This window comes from Protopterus annectens, chromosome 17.part0, assembly GCF_019279795.1.
Source record: "Protopterus annectens isolate FY-2018-M chromosome 17.part0, PAN1.0, whole genome shotgun sequence".
NCBI lineage: Eukaryota > Metazoa > Chordata > Ceratodontiformes > Protopteridae > Protopterus > Protopterus annectens.
This window is the reverse complement of record NC_056751.1, coordinates 810303900-810328338: the sequence shown is the minus strand read 5'-3', so window position 1 is coordinate 810328338 and position 24439 is coordinate 810303900. Positions and strand designations below refer to the sequence as shown.

Sequence of the window (24439 nt, the reverse complement as noted above, 5' to 3'; positions counted from 1 at the left end):
GGGCTGACTACCCTGGCAGGGATAACCCAAATGTGATGAGTGCAACAGTGAAGGCACTCTCTAACAAACTACATTTATGGTAAGTGTGCACAAATGTACTTTCTTGACCTTGCCTTTTGGGCTTTCTACAGCCTCAAGAGTTTTAACAAAATGGCCCCACTAATCGCATTCTGCAGACTCCAAGACGTTCAGATTTTCCCTTACCTGGATGACCTCCTCCTCCAAGCAAACACCCCAGAGGATCTACATAGGAACCTCCACTGAGCCATTGTCATCCTACAACAACTAGGATTCACAGTCAACTTCAAAAAATCTGCCCTCATCCCATCCCAAGACAATGTCTTTCTGGGGTACAGATTCCAAACAGACATAATGATGTCTCTTCCTCATCAAAAGTCCCAGGAGCTCTGCCAGTCCTTTTCAGACTTCCTTCCCCTGCACCTTTTGTCAGCAAGGCAATTACTCAGGACCATTGGACTGATGGTTTCCACCATAGCTGTGCTGCCTCTGGCAAGGCTCCATATGATGAAGTTTCAAAGTCTGTGTGGATACATGCCTACCATCTGGAATTTCAAATTCCCGCTCCTACCACACTTGAAGAAGGAGCTTCATTGGTGGATCCAACAAGTGTTCCTCAACCCAGGTCTTCCCATCTCCCCCTTGCCCTCAACTCAGGACCTGTACACAGATGCTTCGGATACAGGCTGAGGACTACATTGGGCCCACATACTGTACAAGGCCTATGGTCTTCTCTCAGAAAAAGGAGCACATAAATTTAAAAGAAATTAAGGCATTGTTTCTAGCTCTAAAGTCTCTCCTCAGCCCAGGTCAGTTGAGGATCTACACAGACAAACCTGACTATTCTATGGTATATGAACAAACAAGGGGAACAGAATCCTACTTCCTGGTCAGGTTACCTTTACACGGTTGGGAGCCAGCCCTCCAACCTCGGATTTCTCTGCAGATGGTTTAGATCCCTTCCAGTCAGAACTCTGTTTGCAGACACCTTGAGCAGATCCCCAACACAGGCCCACGAATGGATTCTTTAGAGGGTTGTGTTTCTGGACATAGTCCACAATTGGGGTACTCCTCAGACTTGTTTGCTTCCTCCTCTGAACAGACAACTTCCAAGATTTTCAACCTCCTCTCCTGGCATGGAAAGTGGATGCCCTGTCAGTATCCTGGAAGGGGAAGCTTCTGTATGCATTCCCACCCTTCCGCTCATTTCAAAGGTCCTGCTGAAGATTCAGCGGGACAAACCGAAAATCTTGACGACTCCCTGACAAACTGAAAATCTTGCTGGTGACTCCCTGTCAGCCAAGACAGTATTGGTTTCCTCCTTTTCCTGCACCTAGCCACGGGCAGTCATCACAAGTTACCCCCCACAGTGGAGTTACTTGCACAACACAAGGGCTCTCTCATCCTCCCACACTTGGTAATTCTACAACTGACTTTTAGACACCTATTCTCAGAGGGCATGCTTCAAGTCCTGTAGTAGGCCAGAAAACCCAGTACAACAAAATCTTACTTATCCAAATGGGAAAGTTTTCCAATGTGGTGTTTCTCATAACCTAGACCCCACTAACTATGGATCCTTCCTTTGGTTCTTTCATACCTGTGTGAGTTGTTCAATACTGGCTTAGCTTTTTCATCTGTAAAAGCACAGCTGTCTGCCATTTCTACATGTCTGCTTCTTTCACCTTCTTTAGCCTCTAGATTTGACACCAAACAGTTCCTTAAAGGTGTCCTTCACATTATACCTCCCAGAAGGCCTGTGCCTTCTCCCAGGTACCTAAATTTTGTGCTAGATAAGCTGACCCTCACACCCTTTGAGCCAGCTTCCTCTAGCTCCTTAAAGCATTGCACCTGGAAAACTGTCTTGCTACTAGCCCTAACTTCTGCCAGAAGGGTCTGTGGGCTCCAGGATGTGATGGCGTCTCCCCCTTTTTTGATCTTCTACAAAGATAGTGTCTCCCTTTGGACCATTCCCACCTTTACGCCCAAAGTGGTCGAGTTGCCTTTAAACCAGGCTGTCCACCTACCAGCCTTTTTTCCCTTCTCCCCAATACATTAGTGAGAAGATTCTGCACACACTTGATGTGCAAGGGCAACTCAGATTTTTACCTTCACAAAACTAAACCTATTGGGAAATCAGACCAATCCATAAACCTCTTCCATTTCCCCCACAGTGCCTTGCTTGTTTCTTTCACTAGATATCTTATCACACACTGCATTTGGGGCTAAAAACAGATGTAGACCACTTAACTGATCTGTAAGAACATAGTACTTTTAGTTCTTAAATCGTACTAGTGAATTATAGCATTAATTTGCAGTACTGGTTCCCCTCCATTAGGATCTGTTCTCTGACTTCCAGGGGTGGGGTACACTGCATTTCCCAAACCTTCTAATTTACTCAGGTTTGGATGAATTTGAGGAACCCTGTTTCTATAAGCCTTTATCCAGGGACTCTATATATGATTTCTGTTGGCTAGAATTCTTAAGACTGCTTGGTAGCTTGGGCATTCTGTTAACCCTGTCTTAGCTTTTCTCCAAGGAATTTCCTGACATCTGTGAGGGTTAGTTAACTTGCAGCTTAGTTTACACAAGTCTTTGCAACCCAATACCAAAATGTGACTCATCAGGACAGTGAGCTGTCCCCAGCTGTGAGGGACAGAAGTAATTAGGATTATAAAATACAAGTGTGTCATCTTAGTCCCTTTTAGTTTCAGTGCTTCATTAACCTTCAAGGCTTCAGGTAATGAGGAGGCTTTTGTTACAGTGTCTATAAAATTGTTCCAGACTAGTATCCTTGGCAAGACTTCTTTTAAGAACTCTCCAGAAGTATTACCTACTGATTGAGATCTTTCTAATATTTCTTTATGGTAGTGTGGCATTTATATGCATATTTTAACATTAAAAACTGCAGTGCATAAAAATGCCAACCCCAGCTATATGAAACATACAGAATAAATCTGCCAGAGTGGACTGAGGTAGTATTCTGATCAAAAGGTGGGAAATTGCTGGTCATTTCTTGTATAGTGCAGCATTCTGTGGCTCAAAGATGTGTCAAACAAGTGGAATAAAAGTGTTTTTAAAACTAGGATATTGGCAGTGATGCTGCTGTTTTACATTTTAAGCAGAATTTGAGGTGCTCCTTTCTGTCCTTTGAGGACAGACTTGCTGGAGCTAAAAAGTAGAACTTGGTTGGAGTTGATATAAAAACATTTGTCTCAGTATACAGACAGAGAAAAGTTATGATGATGAGAAAGTAGTTGCTTTTAAATGGAAAGCAAAGATGGGGGTTGCAGACTGCTATCAGTGACTAAAGATATGTTGATGGACTTGCATTAGAAAACTTAATGTGTTAGATGTGTGGAATACATCACTAAAAGGTTGTAATGGGGAACAACAAAGCTGAGTGATTTAAAATTGCCCAAACAGGTTATGTGGAAAAAAATTGAGCAGAAGGATGGGTGCACAACTTTCTCAGTTTATGGGTTCCAGCAATACTTTCCACCCCACTGAGTGTATTGCTAATGTTCATTCCTTTAGTTAGTATTTTAATGAATTTTTAAGGTTGCATGGGAGTTGACGCATTCTAGAGCTTATTGGGTACCAGGCAGAGAAAACTTAATCTTAGGTAGTAGGTTGCAAGTTTATCCTGAACCAGTCTCACTTTTGGTCTATTTGGAAGATTGTGTACAAGCACAAATTTGGGATGGTGTAGGAAACCAGAGCACTTGGCAAAGGAAGGACACCTAGATTTTCTCGCAAAGGGTAGCCCAGCTTGTAACTGAGTTAGTGAACCAAACTGAGATATCAGTGTAAAACTGTGTCACTGTTGTACCTGCATAGTACTAACCACTGCGAAAAGTGGTGTTTTGTTTGCCAAGTAGTATGTTCATCGTGTTACCCTGCTGCAGTCATCACACTTGGCTTATCCTGTCGTCAGGCGGTCCCGCAGTCGGCCCGAATTCCAAAGTCTTGGTCCGGCGTCGGTTGCTGTCGCTTCTTCCCTGACGTCATTGCGCCAGGGGTATATATGATGCATCCAACGCCATTTCCTCCAGTCTTTCTTGCCGCGCGGTGCCCGAAGCAGAAGCAGTTTGCAAGTGCTGGTCGGCGACTCCTGAGATTTTCGAAGTCGAATTTCAGATCCGAAGTCTTCAGTAAAGCTAAGTACCCCATTGGGGAAATTTTTCTTGCCTCAGACCGATGTCAGAAAAAGTTAACAATTGTATTTCTTGTGGGAAGCAAATACCTCATAAGGATTTTCATTCTTATTGTATACCTTGCCTAGGCCCAGACCACGACGTCACTGGTTGTCGCTTTTGTGCTAGGTTCAATAAGCGTACTATAAAACGACGCTTTGATTTCGCACGACACTACTTAGGTAGAAAATTTAATTACACCATGCCGTCGGAGCAACCGACTACCGGCGTGCACAAAAAATGTAAAGATAAGGACAGGCAGCCTAAACCCAAGCCAGACTCCGAGGCCTCGGCTGGGCCGGTCTCCGGTTCACCAGTTTTCAGTGAGGCGCCTACACAGCCCCTGGCTACCGCAGAATTGGAACCCGAGACAGCTTCGGATCCTTTGGCAGAGAGTTCTAGGCCGACACAGCCATTTTCTTTAGGCCCTACTGACGACATTGCGGAAAGAGAAGCAGGTGCTGCAGAAACACCTTTGGTTTCTGAAGGTGTCTTCAGACCGATGACGCTCACCATAAAAACGTATCCTAAGCTTAAGACTCCTCTTAAACCAAAAAAGACTGCACTTCAGTCTCCAGTTCAAGGCCCCGTGCCTAAGAAACAGATGCTTAAAATGGCTGAAGATTTGATCTCTTTAATCAGGGGTTCCCAACCCCCCCCCCCCCCCCAACAAAAGGCCTAGACAAGAGGAAGATTATGCCTCCTCTTATCAAGTGTCTATTTCCTCAGGCTCCTCTGAGGAACAAGATTACTCCTTTCCCCCTTATGAAGATTCTGATGCTGAGAATTCCATTCCCTCAGCTTCTCCCCCTGAAGGCTACTTCTTTGGGGAAACTTTACACACTGAGGGAACATTTTCACTGGGATGGTCAGGACTACTATGACTCAAAGAAAAGGCTCAGATAGATGTTCGTGTTACCCTGCTGCAGTCATCACACTTGGGTTATCCTGTCGTCAGGCGGTCCCGCAGTCGGCCGGAATTCCAAAGTCTTGGTCCGGCGTCTGTTGCTGTCGCTTCTTCCCTAACGTTAGTGCGCCAGGGGTATAAATGCATCCGACACCATTTTCTTCAGTCTTTCTTGCCGCGCGGTGCCCGAAGCAGAAGTAGTTCGCAAGTGCCGGTCGGCCGACTCCTGAAATTTTCAAAGTCGAATTTCAGATCCGAAGTCTTCAATAAAGCTAAGTACCCGATTGGGGAAACTTTTCTTGCCTCAGACCGATGTCAGAAAAAGTTAACAATTGTATTTCTTGTGAGAAGCAAATACCTCATAAGGATTTTCATTCTTACTGCATACCTTGCCTAGGCCCAGACCACGACGTCACTGGTTGTCGTTTTTGTGCTAGGTTTAATAAGCGTACTATAAAAAGACGCTTTGATTTCGCACGACACTACATCGGTAGAAAATTTAACTATACGATGCCGTCGGAGCAGCCGACTACCGGCGTGCACAGAAAACGCAAGGATAAGGACAGGCAGCCTAGACCCAAGCCAGACTCCGTGGCCTCGGCTGGACAGGCCTCCGGTTCACCGGTCTTCAGTGAGGCTCCGACGCAGCCCCTGACTACTGCAGATTTGGAACCCGAGACCGCTTCGGAGCCTTTGGCGGAGAGTGCTAGGTCGACGCAGCCATTTTATTTAGCCCCTACCGACGACACTGCAGAAAGAGATGTCGGTGCTGCAGAAACACCTTCGGTTTCTGAAGGCGTCTTCAGACCGACGACGCTCACCATAAAAACGTATCCTAAGCTTAAGACTCCTATTAACCCAAAAAAGACTGCACTTCAGTCTCCAGTTCAAGGCCCCATGCCTAAGAAACAGATGCTTAAAATGGCTGAAGATTTGATCTCTTTAATCAGGGGTTCCCAACCCCCACCCGACAAAAGGCCTAGACAAGGGGAAGATTATGCCTCCTCTGAACAAGTGTCTATTTCCTCAGGCTCCTCTGAAGACCAAGATTACTCCTTTTCCCCTTATGAAGATTCTGATGCTGAGGATTCAATTCCCTCAGCTTCTCCACCTGAAGACTACTCCTGTGGGGAAACTTTACACACTATGAGGGAACATTTTCACTGGGAAGGTCAGGGCTACTCTGACTCAGAGGAAAGGCTCAGAGAGTTTCTTTTACTCCCCCAGCACAGACCACTTGTCATCCCCCCAGTTTTAGACATTGTGGGTGATGTTTGAACCCAGATTCTCTGCCTCCTGCTCCAGCCAAACCAGACAGATACTATAGAGTGCCTGACTCCCACAAATTCCTTTATAAAAGCCCTGTTGCTGATCCAGAGACTCCCAGGGTCCCAAAGGGGCTAAGGCTTCTATGGGAAAAAACCCTGTACCTTCTGAAAGGGACTCCAGAGCACTTGACAGGTGGGTGAAAAAGGTTTACACCTCAGCCACTCTAGCTATGAGAGCACTAAATTGCCAATTTCACATGCTAAAATATCAGCAATTTCTAATGTCTCAGTTAAGACAAAAAATGAGCACACTCCCTCGACAGTCTGAATTGAAAGAAATGCAGGATCTGTTGCATGCAACTGAACAGGTGGGCAAACATACTTTACAATGTGGGTTTGATTCCTTAGAGGCTTCCTGCAGAGCAGCTGTCACTGGGTCTGTCATACGTAGGCATGCTTGGTTAAAGGAACAAACTCTGCCTGATCATGTTAAAGCAAAGCTTCTAGATGCTCCCTTACAGCAGGATGTTCTATTTGGAGTTAAAGCAGAAGAAGTCTTAAAGAAAATGGAGGATAAGGCAAAATCTATGCAGACAGTCAAAGATTTTCTACAGGTACAGCCCCCTCGCTTCAGCAGAAATTGGCCAACAAAAAATTGGTCCTTTCCAGCTACTGACAGACCACAGAGGGGTAAATACAGACGTCCAAGAGGCAGAGGACAACCACAAGCCCAATACAAACCTCGACAATGGGGCACTACAACACAGAAGGGAGAAGACAGGCCCCAAACTGCTAGAAGGCAAACTCATTGACTTACACCTCATCTGGCCAAGCAGCACTCTCTTGGCAGCTCCCTTGGGAGGAAAACTCGCACTTTTTTCAGACAACTGGCACATTGTCACAAAGGACAAATGGGTCCTAGATATAATTTCATGAGGATACAGATTCCATTTCCACACCTTGCCAATGAAAAGAGGAATGCCAAACCTGCCACAAAATCAATGGGCAGAGGCACAAAAACAAATTACAGCTCTCATGGACATGAGAGCCATTCAACTGGTACCTACACGGGAGCAAGGCCAAGGATTTTACTCGACTCTTTCTAGTCCCCAGAAAGGACAATGCCTGGAGACCAATTCTGGACCTTTCAATTCTAAACACCTTCTTACAAGTACCCAAATTCAAGATGCTTAACACTACAGCAGCTTCTTCCCATGTTGGGCAAGAAAGCATGGCTAGTAACGTTGGACCTGAAGGAGGCATACCTGCATGTCCCTATCAGACAAAGTTACAGAAGATACCTCCGTTTCATTGCAGGTTCAACGCATTACCAATTCTCTGCACTGCCCTTTGGCTTATCCACTGCACCCAGGGTTTTCACAAAATGCCTGGCACCAGTAATTGCATACTGCAGACAGAGGAATTCAAATATACCCATACCTGGACGACTGCCTCATCCAAGCAGAAAGCAAGGACATCCTCTTACATCTGGCTTTTGTAAAACATCTTCTAAGTTGCCTAGGGTACACAGTAAACGAAAAGAAATCAAAACTAGTACCCTCACAAAATGACATTCCTGGGTGCCAGCTTGAATACAACGGCCCAGAAGGCGTATCTGACACCAGACAAACAACTGACTCAATATTTCAAAACAATGGCAACAAAAACCCAACTCCCTGCAAGAAAAATTCTGCAGGCCTTGGGCTTCATGGCATCTTGCATTCTACTAATACCATTTGCAAAGCTGCATATGAGGAAATTACAGTGGTACCTAAAAAGCGTATGGTCTCAACACAGCCACAGCTTGGACACAATGATATCTCTCATTCCCTGCCTACAACAGGAGTTTCTATGGTGGTCACAGGCATGTCTCCTCAACAAGGGTCAGCCTTTCACCTTGCCCCCAGCCAGGCAAACTATGACAACAGATGCATCGGACTACGCCTGGGGGGCACACATGGCAGGACAGTGCGTTCAAGGCATATGGACTGCAGATCAAAGGAATCTGCACATCAATCAAAAAGAAATGCTAGCTGTACAGAATGCCCTGACAGCCTTCAAGAACCTCTTGCATCCAGGATAACTTACAATAAGGACGGACAACACCACAGTAATGTGGTGCATAAACAAACAAGGGGGTACACACTCCTACCCTCTATGCAGGCAAGCAATGACCTTGTGGAACACAGCACTGGCTTACCAAGTTCAGTTACAAGCTCAATTCCTGCCAGGAAAAAAGAACACATTGGCAGACGACCTCAGCAGAAACGTCATGGATCCCCACGAGTGGAAACTGGATCCACAAGTATTTGCAATGATAACTCAAAAATGGGGCCACCCAGACATAGACCTGTTTGCCAGCCCCCAAAACTATCAGCTAACAAAATTTTGTACAAGGACGCTTCACCATCAAGCTTGGAAAGTGGACGCACACTCATTCAGTTGGAAAAACCTAACAGTATATGCCTTCCCTCCATTGCCCCTTCTCACAAAGGTGCTGCTGAAAGTCAGGAAGGAGAGACCCAGAATGATACTCATAGCCCCAGACTGGCCACTCCAGCACTGGTACCCACTACTAAGGAATGTGGCCCAGGGCCCACCTTGGATTTTACCACAAATTGCTCATTTGCTCACACAGCAAGACAATCAGATTCTGCACAGCCAGCTCAAAACCTTAAATTTGGCTGCATGGCACATCACCTAAGCAACCAGCCAGCTCATCTTCCTCAAGCAGTTATGGATGTTATTCTGGAAGCTAGGAGGGCCCAGCACCAGGAAGGCCTACTCGGACAAATGGAAAAGGTTTTGCGCCTGGAGCCAAGCTAAAGGCCAAAATACCCTTCAGCCTCACATACCTCAGATTCTACAGTATTTAACGGAGATGTTGCACAAAGGACTTTCTTTTTCATCTATTAAAATCCACGCCTCAGCTATTTCAGCCCACTACAACACGGATCCTCCCTTATTTTCACATCCGCTTCTAAGGCAGTTTCTCAGAGGGGCCAAAAACATTAGGCCCCCCAGGAGAGCACCTACACCAACCTGGGACCTCAACTTTGTTCTGGAAAAACTTACGCTACCTCCTTTTGAACCAGCTTTCTCTGCTGATCTAAAGTTTATACCATGGAAGACTGCCCTGCTGCTAGCAATAACTTCAGCCAGAAGAGTCTCAGATCTTCAGGCACTAATGGCAGTAGAGCTTTCCTCATTTTCTATCAAGACAGAGTTTCTCTACGAACTAATCCCTCCTTCATGCCTAAGGTGGTATCCAGTGTGGCTCTAAATCAAACCATCCACTTTACCCATCTTCTTTCCAAATCCACAGAACAAAGGAGAAAGACTCCTGCACTCCTTGGACATTCACAGGCAACTACGTTACTACTTGGATAAAACTAAGGTTTTCAGAAAATCTGACCAGCTCTTTGTATCCTATGCTGCAGCTTCACAAGGGAAGGCTGTATCAAAACAGACCATTTCCAAATGGATAGGACATTGCATTCGTTTTTGCTATACCCATCATGGAAAACCAGTTCCTGCTACATTTACAGCCTTCCTCAGGGGGGTGCCAACCAAGGATATTTTGGAAGCTGCAACTTGGAGTTCAGTACACACCTTCACCAAACACTACCACTTACCACTTTACTCTAAGACTAGAGCTGGCTTCGCCACTGCAGTTCTGCAGGGCCTTCTAGCCTCCTCTAACCCTGTTTGACTCCACCTCCCATCCTTAGCTTTGGGATTCTGCCCAAGTGTGATGACTGCAGCAGGGTAACACGATGAACATAGTACAGTTTTGTACCTACCATAAATGTAGATGTTCGAGTGTACACCCTGCTGCAGTCCAGGTTACCATCCCTCCATCCCCTCTGACCTAACTAACTAAAACTTTACAATACCTTAAAACCTGATGCTACCTTTGTGATGTATTTGCTTATAGCTGGAGGGATGTTGTGTTTGTGCTAAACTTTTTAGATTGGTACTAATTACTGACCACCTTTTTGGGGGCACCTGACATCTGGGGAAAGAAAAACTGAAGAAATTGGCGTCTGATGCATCATATATACCTCTGGCGCACTGATGTCAGGGAAGAAGCGACAGCAACCAACGCCGGACCAAGACTTTTGAATTCAGGCCGACTGCGGGGACCGCCTGATGACAGGATAACCCAGGTGTGATGACTGCAGCAGGGTGTACACTCGAACATCTACATTTATGGTAGGTACAAAACTGTACTTTTTCATTTTTGCAAGGCTGCAGCCAGGTTATTTTATCAATTGCTGTATAAAAATATTGGTACTTCAAGAAGGTTGATTTGTGGATATTACCTGTACTTTTAAAGTGCAAAATCTTCCCAAAACTTATTTTTGGTTTGGATAATAAAGCAGAGTTAGCCTTTTGCCAGTCACACATTTGCAATCCTTGATATCACTTTCATGTTTGTTTGTTCAGTCACAGATCAGTAGCATTAAATTAAATTTGAACAATGTACCTTTTTAGGCTTTCCTGAGTGTATTGGACCAGTGCCCTACGCTGGAGGGAGACATCCCATTGGTGAAGTCTTACTTGGCTCAGTTTGCTGCACGTGCCATCATTTCAGAACTACTCAGTATTTCAGAACTGGCTCAACCTCTGGAGAATGGCATGCATTTCCCCCTCTTCCTGCTTTGCCTTCAGCAGGTGGCAAAGTTGAAAGATCGTGAGTGGCTTATGGAATTATTTCAGCAGAGCAGAGTCAACATGCAGAAGATGTTACCAGGTGCGTGTACTTTTAAGTTACCTTCATGATGTACTAGTTGAAACTGTTTTTGCTGTAATTGGCCCTACTTCTGAATGTAAAACTTGCAGTAGTTAAGGCAAATCTTTCAAGTTGAGTTTTTTTTTGTTAAAGCTATTAAAACTGTTAAAAGAATAATTGTAAGGTAACTTGTCTTTAACACTTTTCCATTAAAAGAAGCTGATGCTTTGGGGAGTCCTTTAGTAATAGGTTTGCTGTGCGTGTACATGTGCGCACCCTGTCTTTAGTTTTCTTGTTACTCAGCTTTTGTTCCCTAATGTAGACACACTAAAATGTTCCTGTAAATGCCGTAATAGAACATTGTAGTGTGCATGCGCGCACCCTGTCTTTAGTTTTCTTGTTGCTCAGCTTTTGTTGCCTAATGTAGACACACTAAAATGTTCCTGTAAATGCCGTAATAGAACATTGTAGTGTGCATGCGCGCACCCTTTCTTTAGTTTTCTTGTTGCTCAGCTTTTGTTGCCTAATGTAGACACACTAAAATGTTCCTTTAAATGCTGTAATAGAACATTGTAGCCTAAGTGTCCTAAGGTACTTGTCATAAGGAGCACTGATGCAGAAATTGTACGGTTGAAAAATTAAATGAAGGCTGCGTCACTTTCCTGGCCTTCTGTCTTTTAACGTTCAGGCATCCATAGGGCAGGTGGCTATAGTTAAGAGCACTGACATTAGGGAGTGCCTTGGCTGTAAGGTACACCAATATTTTACTCATTCTTTTTTGCTACCCGAGGTGAACATTTGCTAAGCTTTGCTTCACATTTTCTCTAGGCCTCAGCCTTGGCTTTGCATTAGTCTTTTCCCCTTGCTCAGTCTTTGGCAGTGTAAGGGTTAGTCTTTCATTAACATTGCAGAACACAATGAATAACAGTCTATAAAACAATGTTTGACAGTAAAAATAGCAATTCCACTTACTACTTCTGGATTTCAGAAAAAAGTCCTGGTCCTTGTGTGTTGGCTGCCAGGTGAATTGAGTGAGGGTGGATGTTCTGCACCAGTTTCAGCTTTGGAGACCTCCCAGTTGTATTGAGGGCATTCCTTGCTTGATCCTAGGGCTGGGTTATCTTTCACTCATCTGAATTTTGACAACTTTCAAAAAAATATATACTTGGGAGTGGATGTGTACATTGGTAGTGTGCAGCCTGACTACACACTTCTTTTCCATGTGTTTGCCATAAAACAGCTGAGGGAAGATTTTTGGAAGTGTCTTGAAGGTTGATGCTTTTGTTTTGGCATCTTTGATTCATTTGAATGACCATCTAGTTCTGTGCTTGCTTGGCCTTTCAAGCTTTTCAGGATTGGTGATTTGAGTAGAAGGGACCCCCCCCCCATTCACATCAGTGATTGACATATCATGGTGTTTAAGCTGTTGTTTCCCAGCTGTATCAAGCAAGCTCTTTGTCCATTCGTAATCATGGGCAGCAATCCTTAAGTCATCTGGCTGCAGATCTTGTGGTACTTGGAGTATCCCCCAGAGCTCATTTGAACTGGCTGGCTTGGCTCTTTCTGAAGAGCACTCTGTATGAACCTTTCCCAGGGTCTGTGGCTCAAACTAGGGACTTTGGCCATTAAGTGCTTGACAGGTGCTAGACTTAATGGTGTGGAAGTTTATTTGTCGGGGGTCTGTGTAGGATGCCTACACCAGACCAGGCATGAACTTGTCCTCACCATCTGCAACCCTTTGATTCTTATATTGTCTCTTGCCTGCCAAATATTTCATGCTGTTTCCCTCAGATAAGTCCTTGGAAATGTTGGTGTCAGCAAGTGCTGAGTACAGTCCGCTTTCCCACTTGTGCCTTTTGGAGTATTGTGTTGGGTGGGGGTTGCCCTGGATGCAAGTAAAACTTCATATGTCCTATTCTACTGTTGCAGTATTAACATAAGGGATTCCCTGCCTTGGGAAGCCAACGTCCGGCCAGTATACCAAAGCCTTTTACTGCCTAAGGTATGCTGTATGTCTCATGTATGCTCTTCGCTTATGTAGGGCATAAAAGTGACGTCCAAATGTACCATCCTCAGAACTTCACTGCCGCCAGTCCGAACACTATTTTTGATGGTCTGTCTGCTTCCCTGAGTTGTTTGCTGGTGTATCAGGCCATTCAGATAAGTGCCCCCTTGGGGTTTTCTTTTTTTACTTTTTTTTTTTCATGTCATCCAGAAAAGGCAAGTGCCAGTGTGGGAGACAAATTCCACATAAAGATGGTCACGACCAGTGCTTGTTTTGCTTGAAGCCTACTCACGACCATCAAACTTGCAGTATTTGTTAGGCCTTTATGCCTAAGATTTTATGTAGTCGTCTGTCTTCTCTTGCTATTTGGAAAATCAGCATCTCAAACTTTTGCGAAAAACGCTCTGGAGGGTATTTTCAGGCCTGTCATTAAGTCTTCACTGAAGAGAAAGGCCAAAAAGCTAAGGTCAGACTCTTCTCCTGTGCCTCTTACATTGGACGTCTTTCTTGGCTGATGAAAGCCCAGAGGTTTGCCTCGTTCTGGGGTTGGATTCTTTGGCTGCGACACTACACAGGCCGCCGTAGATCGAGTACAAGCACATCCTCTGAGGCATTGCAGATGTCCGTTTCGGTTGGGGGAACCAAAACTTATAATAACTGATGGGCCTGGGGGTTCCTCAAATTCTGATGAGGAAGATGTTCTTCGTGTTTCACTGTTGCAGTCATCACATTTGGGTTATCTGCTTGCAGTAGCCCTCAGTCAGCCTGATTATCAAAGTCTTGGATTCTGTGTCAGTTGACGTCTCATCTTCAGTGATGTCAGGTAGTTTGGTATAAAGCATGCAGACGCCATTACATCAGTCTTTCTTGCCATGCAGTGCCCGAAGCAGAAGCAGTTTGCAAGTGCCGGTCGGCCGCCTCCTGAAATTTTCGTTTTCGAGTTTCAGAACCAAAGTCTTCAACTAAAGCTAAGTACCCTGTTGGGGAAACTTTTTCTTGCTCTAAACTGTTCTCAGTAAAAGTCAATAATTGTATTTCTTGTGGAAAGCAAATACCTCTCAAAGATTTTCATTCGTACTGTATTCCTTGCCTAGGCCCTGACCACGACGTGCCTTGCTGTCGGTTTTGTGCCTTATTTAAGCAACAAACTATTCGTCGTTTGTATATTTATGCTTCTAAATATTTTGGTACTCTGTTCAATTATCCAGATATGTCTTCGGTAAGTCATCCGACTACAGACATTCCGAAAAAACGCAAAGATAAAGACAGAGACAGGCCGCCTAGGTCCAAAGCTGCCGACATTTCTCTAAGCCAGTTGCCAGTTCGCCGGTACTCAGTGAGGTGCTTTCGCAGCCCCTGATACCCACTACTTCAGATTCGCAGGCCTCTACTGAGACCCATTCGGAGTCCAGTATGCCCCAAGATGCTTCAACTGTGGAACCTGCAGATGTCTCTACCTTGGATGGGTCCGGAGCCGCTTTGCAGGTACCGGCTTCTGAGGGTGTATTCATGCCTTCTGACTTGCATATTAAACCGACACCATCTTCTTTTTCAAGGCCTAAAACTCGAACTATGCCTAGAAAATCGACGTCCAGACCCGAATGGTCAGGCCTCTATGCCTAAAAAACAGATACGAATGGCAGAAGACCTTATTACTTTAATCAGGGGAAGCCAGCCTTCCCTCTCTAAGAGACCTAGAACAGAATTTGCTTATGATATTTCTGACCAGGATTCTGAAATGTCTGTTTCCTCTGAGGACCAGGATTTACCCTGATCTGCCTATGAGAATTCTGATGCAGAGGACTGTATTCCCTCTGCTCCCCCCCCCCCCCACAGAGGATTTCTCTTTTGCTGTAACCCTGCATACTCTTGGAGCATTTTCGCTGGGAAAGCCAGGATTACTCTGATTCTAAAAAGAGGCTTAGGGATTTCTTACTCCTGCCCCAGCACAGGCCTTTAGCTAGCCCTCCTGTAGTGGACATTGTAGATGATGCCTTCTCTGAATCTAGCTTGGCCCCTGACTCTCTACCTCCTGCTCCCATAAAGCCTGATAGATGATATAGGGTTCCTGACTCTCACAAGTTCCTTTTTAAAAATCCTACTGTGGATCCTGAGACCATTTCACAGGGACCCAAGGGCATCAAGGCTACTACTGCTAAAATCCTACCCCCTCTGATAGAGACTCCTGGGCGCCGGATAGATTGGGTAAGAAAGTATACACTTCTGCAACTTTGGCCATTAGGGCCTTAAACTGGCAGTTGCATATTATCAGCAGCATATCATTGGATTGCTTAAACAGAAAATGATGATGATTCCTAACTGTGCTGAAAATAAGGATTTACAGGATTTACTGCATTCTGCTGAACAGGTTGGAAAGCATACTTTGCAATGTGGTTTTGATTCTGTAGAGGCATCTTGCATGGCTGCTGTCACTGGGTCTGTACTTAGAAGGCATGCTTGGCTTAATGAGCAATTTTTGCCAGATCATGTTAAAGCTAAATTGCTGGATGCTCCCTTAAATCGGGACCGCCTGTTTGGCAACAAAGCAGAAGTTGTTCTTAAAAAGATGGAGGAAAAAGCTAAATCTATGCAAACTGTTAGATTTCCTACAAGTACAACCTCCAAGATATTTAGTAGGCATTGGCCCTCTATGAATTGGTCTTTTCCTGCCTTTTCCAAACTTTCTCAGTCCAAACACAGAACCAGCAGAACACCCAGGCTTCAGTTCCAAGGTACCCACAGGACTAAACAGTGGGGGGCTCCCACTTCCAAATCAGGGAGTAATAAGACTCCACCCTATGGTAAACTGTCTCAATGACTTAACTTTAAAACTTCCAAGCACTTCTCAACTGACTGCTCCTTTAGGGGGAAAGATTGCTCTGCAGGCAAAAAACTGGGAACTCCTTACCCAGGACAAATGGGTTTTAAATGGTTTCCCAAGGGTACAGATTTCACTTCCACACATTACCAACCCCAAACGTTTGGCTAGATTTATGCCCAAATTAGTGGGCAGAGGCTCAAAAGCAAGTACTCTCTCTTAAGCATAAAGGCTATTCATACTGTACCAGAAAGAGGAAAAGGGACAGGGTTTCTACTAAAGACTTTTCCTGGTACCCAGAAAAGACAACTCTTCGCGTCCTATCCTGGACCTTTCTATATTAAACACCTTTTTGGTGATTCCAAAATTCAAGATGCTAACTCTTCACCAATTACTTTCTATGCTAGGCAAAGATGCCTGGTTGGCAACACTGGATTTAAAAGAAGCCTACCTGCATATCCCCATCAGGGAATCTTGCAGAAGATACCTATGCTTCAAAGCAGGCTACATGCACTATCAGTTCTATGCACTCCCCTTTGGCTTATCTACTATGCCCAGGGTATTCACAAAGTGCTTATCTCCAGTCATTGCATTTTGCAGGCAAAGAAACATTCAAATATACCCATACCTGGACGATTGTCTATTGCAGGCAGAAAGCCAGGACATACTTTTGAATCATCTGGCATTTGTACAAAATGTGCTAACTTGTGTGGGGTACACTGTAAGAAATCACATCTGGTACCCTGTCAGCAATTATATACCTGGGAGCAAGCTTGAACACCACTTCCCAGATGGCTTTCCTCACACCAGAGAAACAAATTGTCAACTTACTTCAAACTAATACTGCAAGCCTTGGGGTTCATGGCCTCCTGCATTCTACTAATTCCATCTTCAAGACTGCATATGAAGAAACTACAGTGGTATCTAAAAAGCTTATGGTGCAACGTTCTCAGGCTCTAGAAGCAATGATCCCTATCATACCTTGCCTACAGTTAGAGTTCCTTTGGTGGGCAGAGGCTTGCAACGAAAACAAGGGACTTCCATTCACTGTACCCCCTGCCGCCCAAACCCTTACAACAGACGGATCATACTATGCATGGGGGGCTCACCTGGCAGGGAATTGCATTCAGGGCAATTGGAACCCAAGTCAAATGCACCTGCGCATATCAATCAAAGAGAAATGTTAGCTGTACAGAATGCTCTGACAGCCTTCAAGGCCACATTCTTCCAGGACAATTAATGGGTAAGGATGGACAACCACTGTTATGTGGTACATAAACAAGCAGGGAGGTACCCATTCTTACCCCGTCTGCAGACTAGCCATGGCTATGTGGAACACAGCCTTGAGCTACCAAGTGTATCTACAGGCTCAGTTCCTGCCAGGAAAACTAAATACACTGGCAGATGAACTCAGAAGTCTCATGGACCCACATGAGTGGAAACTGGAACCAAAGATATTCAACATGTTGAGAAACAAATGGGGGAGCCCAGATATAGACCTGTTTGCCTCCCCCCAGAACTACCAATTGGACAAATTCTGCACAAGGACTCCCCACAAACAAGCTTGGAAAGTGGATGCACTGTACTTCACCTGGAAAAATCTTATCGGTTTATGCCTTTCCTCCTCTGCCTCTCCTCTCCAAGGTACTACCAAAGATCAAACAGGACAAACCAAGGACTATACTGATTGCACCAGACTGGCCACACCAACACTGGTACCCCCTCTTGCGCAGTGTCCCTGCTGGCACCATGGTACCTGCCTTAGACCCCTACCCTGCTGTCCAGCAGGAGAGGCAGATTCTGCACCCTCAGTTTCAAACCCTGACCCTGGCTAATTTCCTGATCTCTGTTACCATCCCTCAGTAAACAAGTGTTGGATGTCATTCTGGAGGCAAGGAGGCCTAGTACTAGAAAATCTTATGCTGAAAAATGGAAAAGATTCTGTTCCTGGAACCAAACTCAGGCGATGGGCACAGGCAGTGCCCAATTTACCTCAGATTCCTCAGTACTTAACTGAGATGCTTCACAAGGGCCTTGCCTTTTCCTCCTCCAAAATTCAGCCATTTCAGCTCGTTACAACACAGAACCACCCCCTCTTCTCTCATCCACTGCTCAAGCAGTTTCTCAGAGGGGCCAAAAACGCAAGACCACCCAGGAGAGCCCCAACTCCAGCCTGGGACCTTAACTTTGTATTGGAAAAACTCACTCTACCTTTTTTTGAGCTAGCTGCAAGTGCAGAGTTAAAATTCCTTTCTTGGAAAACAGCCTTCCTTTTAGCCATCACTTCAGCAAGAAGAGTGCCTGAATTACAGGCCCTTATGGCAGTGGAGCCTTTCATCATCTTTCATGCAGGGTGTCCCTCAGGACCAATCCCTCCTTCATGCCCAAGGTAGTATCCAGTGTGGCTCTTAATCAGTCCATTCATTTGCCAACCTTCTTTTCTAATCCACAGAACAAAGGGGAACGGATACTGCACTCCTTAGATTTATTTTTATTTTATTTTATTTGCAGTTTAACCAGGATAGTCCATTGGGCATGAAGAACCCGTTTTCAATGGAGTCTTGGGGAGAAAAGCTCCTCATACAGATTACACAAAGGTTATTATACACACATAGATTGCATGAAGATTACAGAGGTAAAACAGACTGATCAAAAGTATTTCAATCAAAGTTAATAATGTATTTTTTTTTCTTTCTTTCTTCACTAGTAGGATTGAGGATAGGTAGTTAGATGCAGTAGGGTAAGGAATTGCTAGATACTAGTAAGGAGTTGTATAATAGAAGCAAGCAAGAATTTACCTGGGATGTGAGAGAAGGAAGGGAAAGAGTGTTGAAGTAAAGTGTAGGTTATGAGGGATGGGAGCAGGAGCATTCCCATGTGGAAGTTAGATGAGAGTGGAGTGATTTTTTAAAGGATGGGAGGCTAGTAATGGTACGAATGGAGGGGGGAAGGGAGTTCCATAAGCGTGCTAGAGAGTGTGACAGGAGGTATTGTCCTGGGGGGGTGGAGGGGTCTGTAAACTTCTATAAGGTTTTGTTTGATCTGAGAAGTCTTTGTGTGTGGTGCATTTTAAAGGTAGTGGAGAGGGAGGGACAGAGGGATGGCTGGAAAATGAGTTTATGAGCATAGGTGAGCTGAGTGTAGGAGAGGTAGTTTGGTAGCTCTAGCTAGTTTAGTTTGTGGAGAGATTCACAGTGATGGGTTGATGATTTGTTGCTAGTGGCGAATCTGGCGATTTTATTGTAACAAGAGGACAGTTTGGTTTTTAGAGATGATTGTAGGTTTGTTAGAAGAGGGGGCTCCATAGAGAACGGGAGGGTAAGAGAAATGTAGTAGAGAGAGTAAGTTTAGTAGTTGTGGTGAGGAACCGATTGTGTCGGTAGAGCATACCAAGTTTTTGGTGTTTTTTTTTTTTATGTTTAGTAGTAGATGGGAGTTGAATTTGAGCCTGTCATCAATTTGAACTCCTAGTAGTTTGGTTTCAGATACCAGCTCAAGAGGTGTTGTATTTTGGCTGGTGATGGAGAATAAATTTCGATCGAAATTCTTAGTTTTAGAGGAGGTAAAAATCATAAGTTTAGTTTTAGCAGCATTGAGTGCTAGATGGTTGTCTTTCATCCATTGTTCTGTGGAAGAGAAGGCATCTTGAGTTAGTTTTAAAAGAGTTGGCATGGATGGGGCAGCACAGATGATTGTGGAATCATCTGCATATTAGATAACGTTAGCAAGAGGGATAGAGCGGTAAAAGTCATTAATGAAAATGTTGAAGAGGTGTGGGGGCCCAGTATGGAACCTTGTGGGACACCTCTGGGGGGTGATGGAGGAGGTGGCCTTTTTCCATTTGACAGCTTGTTGCCTATTGGAGAGAAGTAGCTGGTAAACCATTTGAGGGAAGAGGGTGAGAGGTTTAGGTTAGCTAATTTAGTAAAAAGTAGGTTATGAGAGATAGTGTCGAAGGCCTTAGAGAGATTGAGAAGGATGGTAGATACAGTGAAGCTAGAATCTCTAGCTTTATTCACAGTTTCAAGGATGGAAAGGAGGGCAGTCATAGTGCTATGATGGGGTCTGAATCCGTGTTGGGTAGGAGTTAATAGGTTGCTGTCCAAGAGATGGGGGAGGAGTTGAAGGTAGATACATTTCTCTAGGACTTTAGAAATGGGAGAGAGGATGGCGATGGGACGGAAATTGGAAATATTAGTATTATTTCCTCCTTTGTGCAGGGGAATGATGTAAGCTTTTTTCCAGATTTGAGGAACAAGACCTTCTTGGATAGAGCGGTTGATTAGGATACTGATAGGGAGGGCAATGGCTTTGGCAGCTATGCTGAGGAAGTATGAGGGAATGTTATCAGGGGCATTGGTGCATGGTTTTACTTTCTGCAGGAGTTTTCTTATAGTAGAAGTAGGAATAGGTTTAATGAAAAATGGAGGGGGTTAAGAGGGTGAGGAATGAGAGAAAGAAGTTTGAGGGGGAAGATGGGTGAGGAGAAGTGGAGGTAGGAGGTGGATTGTTATTTGAAAAAGAAGAGGTAAGTTTGGAAATAGTCACTGAAGAAAGAATTGAATTGGGTAGCAAGATCAGAGTCTTGTACATCTGGGGAGGGGTTAGGGTTTTCTGTAGTACCAGGTTTTAAGAGGGTAGTTATACCTCTCCAGAACTTTTGTGGGTTGGTTTTATGCTTGCTTTGAAGTTGGACGAAGTAGTTTCGATGGTCTGCTGAGATAAGCTTTTTAACAGAGTTACGAAGAGTTTTGTATTCATTAAGGTTAGATGTAGATTTGCTCCTCTGGTATTGTGTCCAGGCTTTATCTGTAAGTCACATGGTGGCTAGTGTACTTTTAGTTAACCAGGGGGTGGCTTTCCTTTTAATTCTTTTGGTTATTAAGGGAGCATGATTATTTAGGAGATGTAGGAAGGTAGTATTAAAGTGAGTTATTGCATTTTCAAGTGGTAGAGTTTTTAGAGGGTACCAGTTAAGTGATTTAAGGGTGTCAGAGAAAGCTTTTGGGTTAAAGTTTCTATGGCATCGGGTAGTTAAATATGAGTAGCTAGTAAGGGAGAAGGAAGACGTCTAGTGAAGATGGGAAGGTGGTCACTGAGGGAGTCAGGGAGGGTTCCACTGTCAGGATAGTTGTGGGGGTGGGAGACTAGAATCCAGTCTAAAATGTTGCCACTAGTGAAGTCTTTGGATGGCCTACTTATGGAGTTGATGAGTTGAGAGTAGTTGTATAGATTGATGTTGAGGGGGTGAGTAGGGGACTGAATGGAGGACCAATTAATATTGGTGTCTCCCATGATTATAGTTTCATTACAGATATTAGTTGATAGCCAGTAGAGGAATTCTTCGAGTATTGGGACATTGTCTCCAGGGGGAATGTAAAGAGAGGCAATGTATATAAATGTGTTTGTTTAGCTGAAGATGAGTTAGTATTAATTCTGCATTAGCGAACTTTGGAATGGCTTTTTTATAGGGTGTTATGGATAGGGAGGAAGAGTAGATTAGAGCCACTTCACCACCTTTTTATGGGTTCTGTCTATTCTGATGATAGAGTAATTGGGTGGTACTATCTCTTCGTTTTTTACATGAGGTTTTAGCCAGGTTTTAGAAATAGCTAGGATGTCTGGTTTGTTATGGAGTAGCCAGGCATGGAGATTTGGAATTTTGTTAGCTAAGCTTTGTGCATTAAAAGATGCAAGTAGGATGGATTTAGTTATTGGGGGGGGGGTTGGGCCTGGGTTAGGGTGTACATCACCAGAAAAACGTATGGAAGTTAAAAGTTGAGTTAAGTAGTGGAGGTATTTGGATTGTTTCGATGGAGAGGTACAAGTTGAAAGATTAGTGGGAGGTATGGAGGGTAGAGTGGTTGATGAGGTTTTAAGAGGGGGGAATAGTTTGAAATGAAAACATAGGTGGTTGTTGAAGGGATATAGTTCAGGGGAGCTCGAGTTGAAGAAGTTGGATTGTGAAGTATGGAGAGGGCAGGTTGTGTGTAAGAGTGGTGAGTGGGTGGGATAAGGTTGGGTAAGATAGTAGATGTATGTAAGATTCAGTAGGAGTAGTAGTTGAATTGGGAAGGATGAGTATTTTTTAAGCATGTTAGGGTTTTGATAAGCAATGTAGTGGTGTTGAGTAAGGAGGAGGGAGGGATGTGAAGTAAGGGTTGTATGAAAGTGGGAGTAGATAGGAAGAGAAAAGGGGTGGAGTTTTGAGGTTGGAGAGGAAGTAGGAGTGGTTAAATGGGTATAAATGTAGATGTAGTGGGGGTGGTTGGGAATTGGGGGTGTAGGGTAGGGGAGTGGAGTGAGCCCACAGGGCGAACGGAGCGGGTAGAGACAAAAGGAGTAGAAGTTAGAGAGGAAACTATCAGCAATGCAGTTAAATACAGGTTAGAAAGGTAGGACCTGAGTGGAGAAGGTCTGAGATGGTACAGGAGTCTACCAAAAAGGAGAGCCAGAGGGGTAAAGTACTGAATGGGCACAAGGTGAGTATGAAGAGGATCAGGTCAAGGACGTAAGAAATTAGTTGAAATTACAGAGGTAGAACAGAGAGAGGCAGCGAAAGATGGATAGGATAAGGGTGCCACCTAGTGGGCAGATCTGGTATTGTAGGTAAGTGTGTAAGGGAGCTAACTGGTGTAGAACTGTGGTAGGAGAGTTGTATAGCAAGACAGGGTTTAGGTAAGTGGTAGAGGTGAGTTGGCTGTTGGGTAGATAGGAGGGGCAAAGGGAAGCTGGCTGCTCACTGCGAACTTTGGAGCCCTGATGCAAGTAGTAGACAAGGGTCTGATTTACAATGTGGACTTAGCCCATAACATACTTTCTTTCTTCCTTGATAGACGGTGCAGGGAAAAGAAGCTGGTAGATGAGGTCGCTGGACTTTGGATGGGATTCTTATCTCACCAGGTAGGTAGTGGTTATATTAGGAGCAGGAGAAAGTTGAGCTGGGTACTTTGGGGAGAAAGGGAGAGAAATATACAGAAGAGAAAAGTTAGCATTCAGCATATATATAAGTAGTATAAGCTAGCAGTAACAAATGCAACATTTCAAACATTCACATTTAAATATGAGGTAGGTACATATATTTATGCAATCTAAGCATGTCTTTAGTATATCAAAGGAATAGCCTTCGTGGTAGTTGCAAATACATTACAACATTCACATTTAAGTATGAGGTAGATACATACATTTAGGCATTCTAAGCATGTTTTTAACAAATCAAAGGACTAGCATTCAGGATAGTTGCAAAGGAACAAAAAAAAAAAAAAAACAGTGAATAAGGTCAACATTTAAGCAGTCCAGGCAAGATAGGATATATGTTATTCCACTAATGGCCTGTAGGTGCAAGCTAAGCATTCCCTAGGGATATTTGTCTGGCAAGCGGTGCAGCATGAATTCCCTTAAAAATCTTGGGGACAGTATTCCCTGGAAGCTGCTTAAATAGAGTAGCTTTATCATGTGCCAGGTCCCAAAAGAAATACCCTTTGCAGATTTAGGGAGTAGCAAGTAGTTACCAGTTTTAAAATTTAATGTAGAGGTAGCTAGTAAATGCTGCGTATGTAAAGTGAACAATTAAAGGAAGAGTATGAGCTTAGGCACATTCAAACAGGAGTCAGAATGGTGGTACTACTACAAACCGCCATTACAGACTGTTAATAGGACGAAATAAGCGACTACAGTACACTCAGTCAAGCTTCTCAGGTGAAGCATGTTCACAGACAACTTAGATTTAGTTGGACAAGACAAAACCTCTCAGGAAATCTGAATAGCTGCTGGTGGCATTTGCTGTAGGGGCAGAGGGGAAGGCCATTTCAAAGTGAACCATTTCTAAATGGTTAGACCATTGCATTGATTTCTGCTATAAGCACCATGGAAAACCTATCCCACAGGGGATAGGACCACATTCAACCAGGGCTGCATCTACCTCTGCAGCCTTTCTCAGAGGTGTCCTTACCAGGGACATCCTAGAAGCTGCTACCTGGAGTTCTGTACATACTTTCACCAAGCATTATCATTTGCCAATTTTCTGTAAATCCAGAGCTGGTTTTGCCACTGCAGTCTTGCAGGGCTTCTCATAGCTGGTCCTAATGCTATCTGAATTCCTCCTCCCATCCTTAGCTTTGGGAATCTACCCAAATGTGATGACTGCAACACTGAAACATGAAGAACGTAATACAGTTGTGTACACTTACCATAAATGTAGATGTTCGAGAGTATTCACTGTTGCAGTCCTGGTTACCCTCCCTCCAGCCCCCTGACTTTTTTGGCTATACCTCTATTCCTTTTTACTATGCTTAAAATCTTTTTGGTGTATTTGCTTTTATGTTGGAGGTATAACCTTGTTTGTTGTTCTTTTGGCTTTTCCCAGTTATGGGTCGCCACAGTGGAACTCCAGTCTGCTAATGATTGGCAGTAGATTTTTACAGTGGCAAGGTGCCAGCTCGACGCCCAACCTTCAACAAAGGCATGCCCATTCACGCATGTCTTTCGAATGCCAC

General features: G+C 44.2%; 1 protein-coding gene across 1 annotated transcript in view; it reads left to right on the top strand.

Annotated features, from left to right (window-relative positions):
- The window catches only part of EIF4G2 (eukaryotic translation initiation factor 4 gamma 2), a 1765983-nt gene that overhangs the window by 1402750 nt on the left and 338794 nt on the right, over positions 1–24439 (top strand). The window contains exon 17 of the mRNA XM_044059276.1: positions 10884–11142. Coding sequence (XP_043915211.1) covers positions 10884–11142 — 259 coding nt within the window. The remainder of the gene's footprint in view (positions 1–10883; positions 11143–24439) is intronic.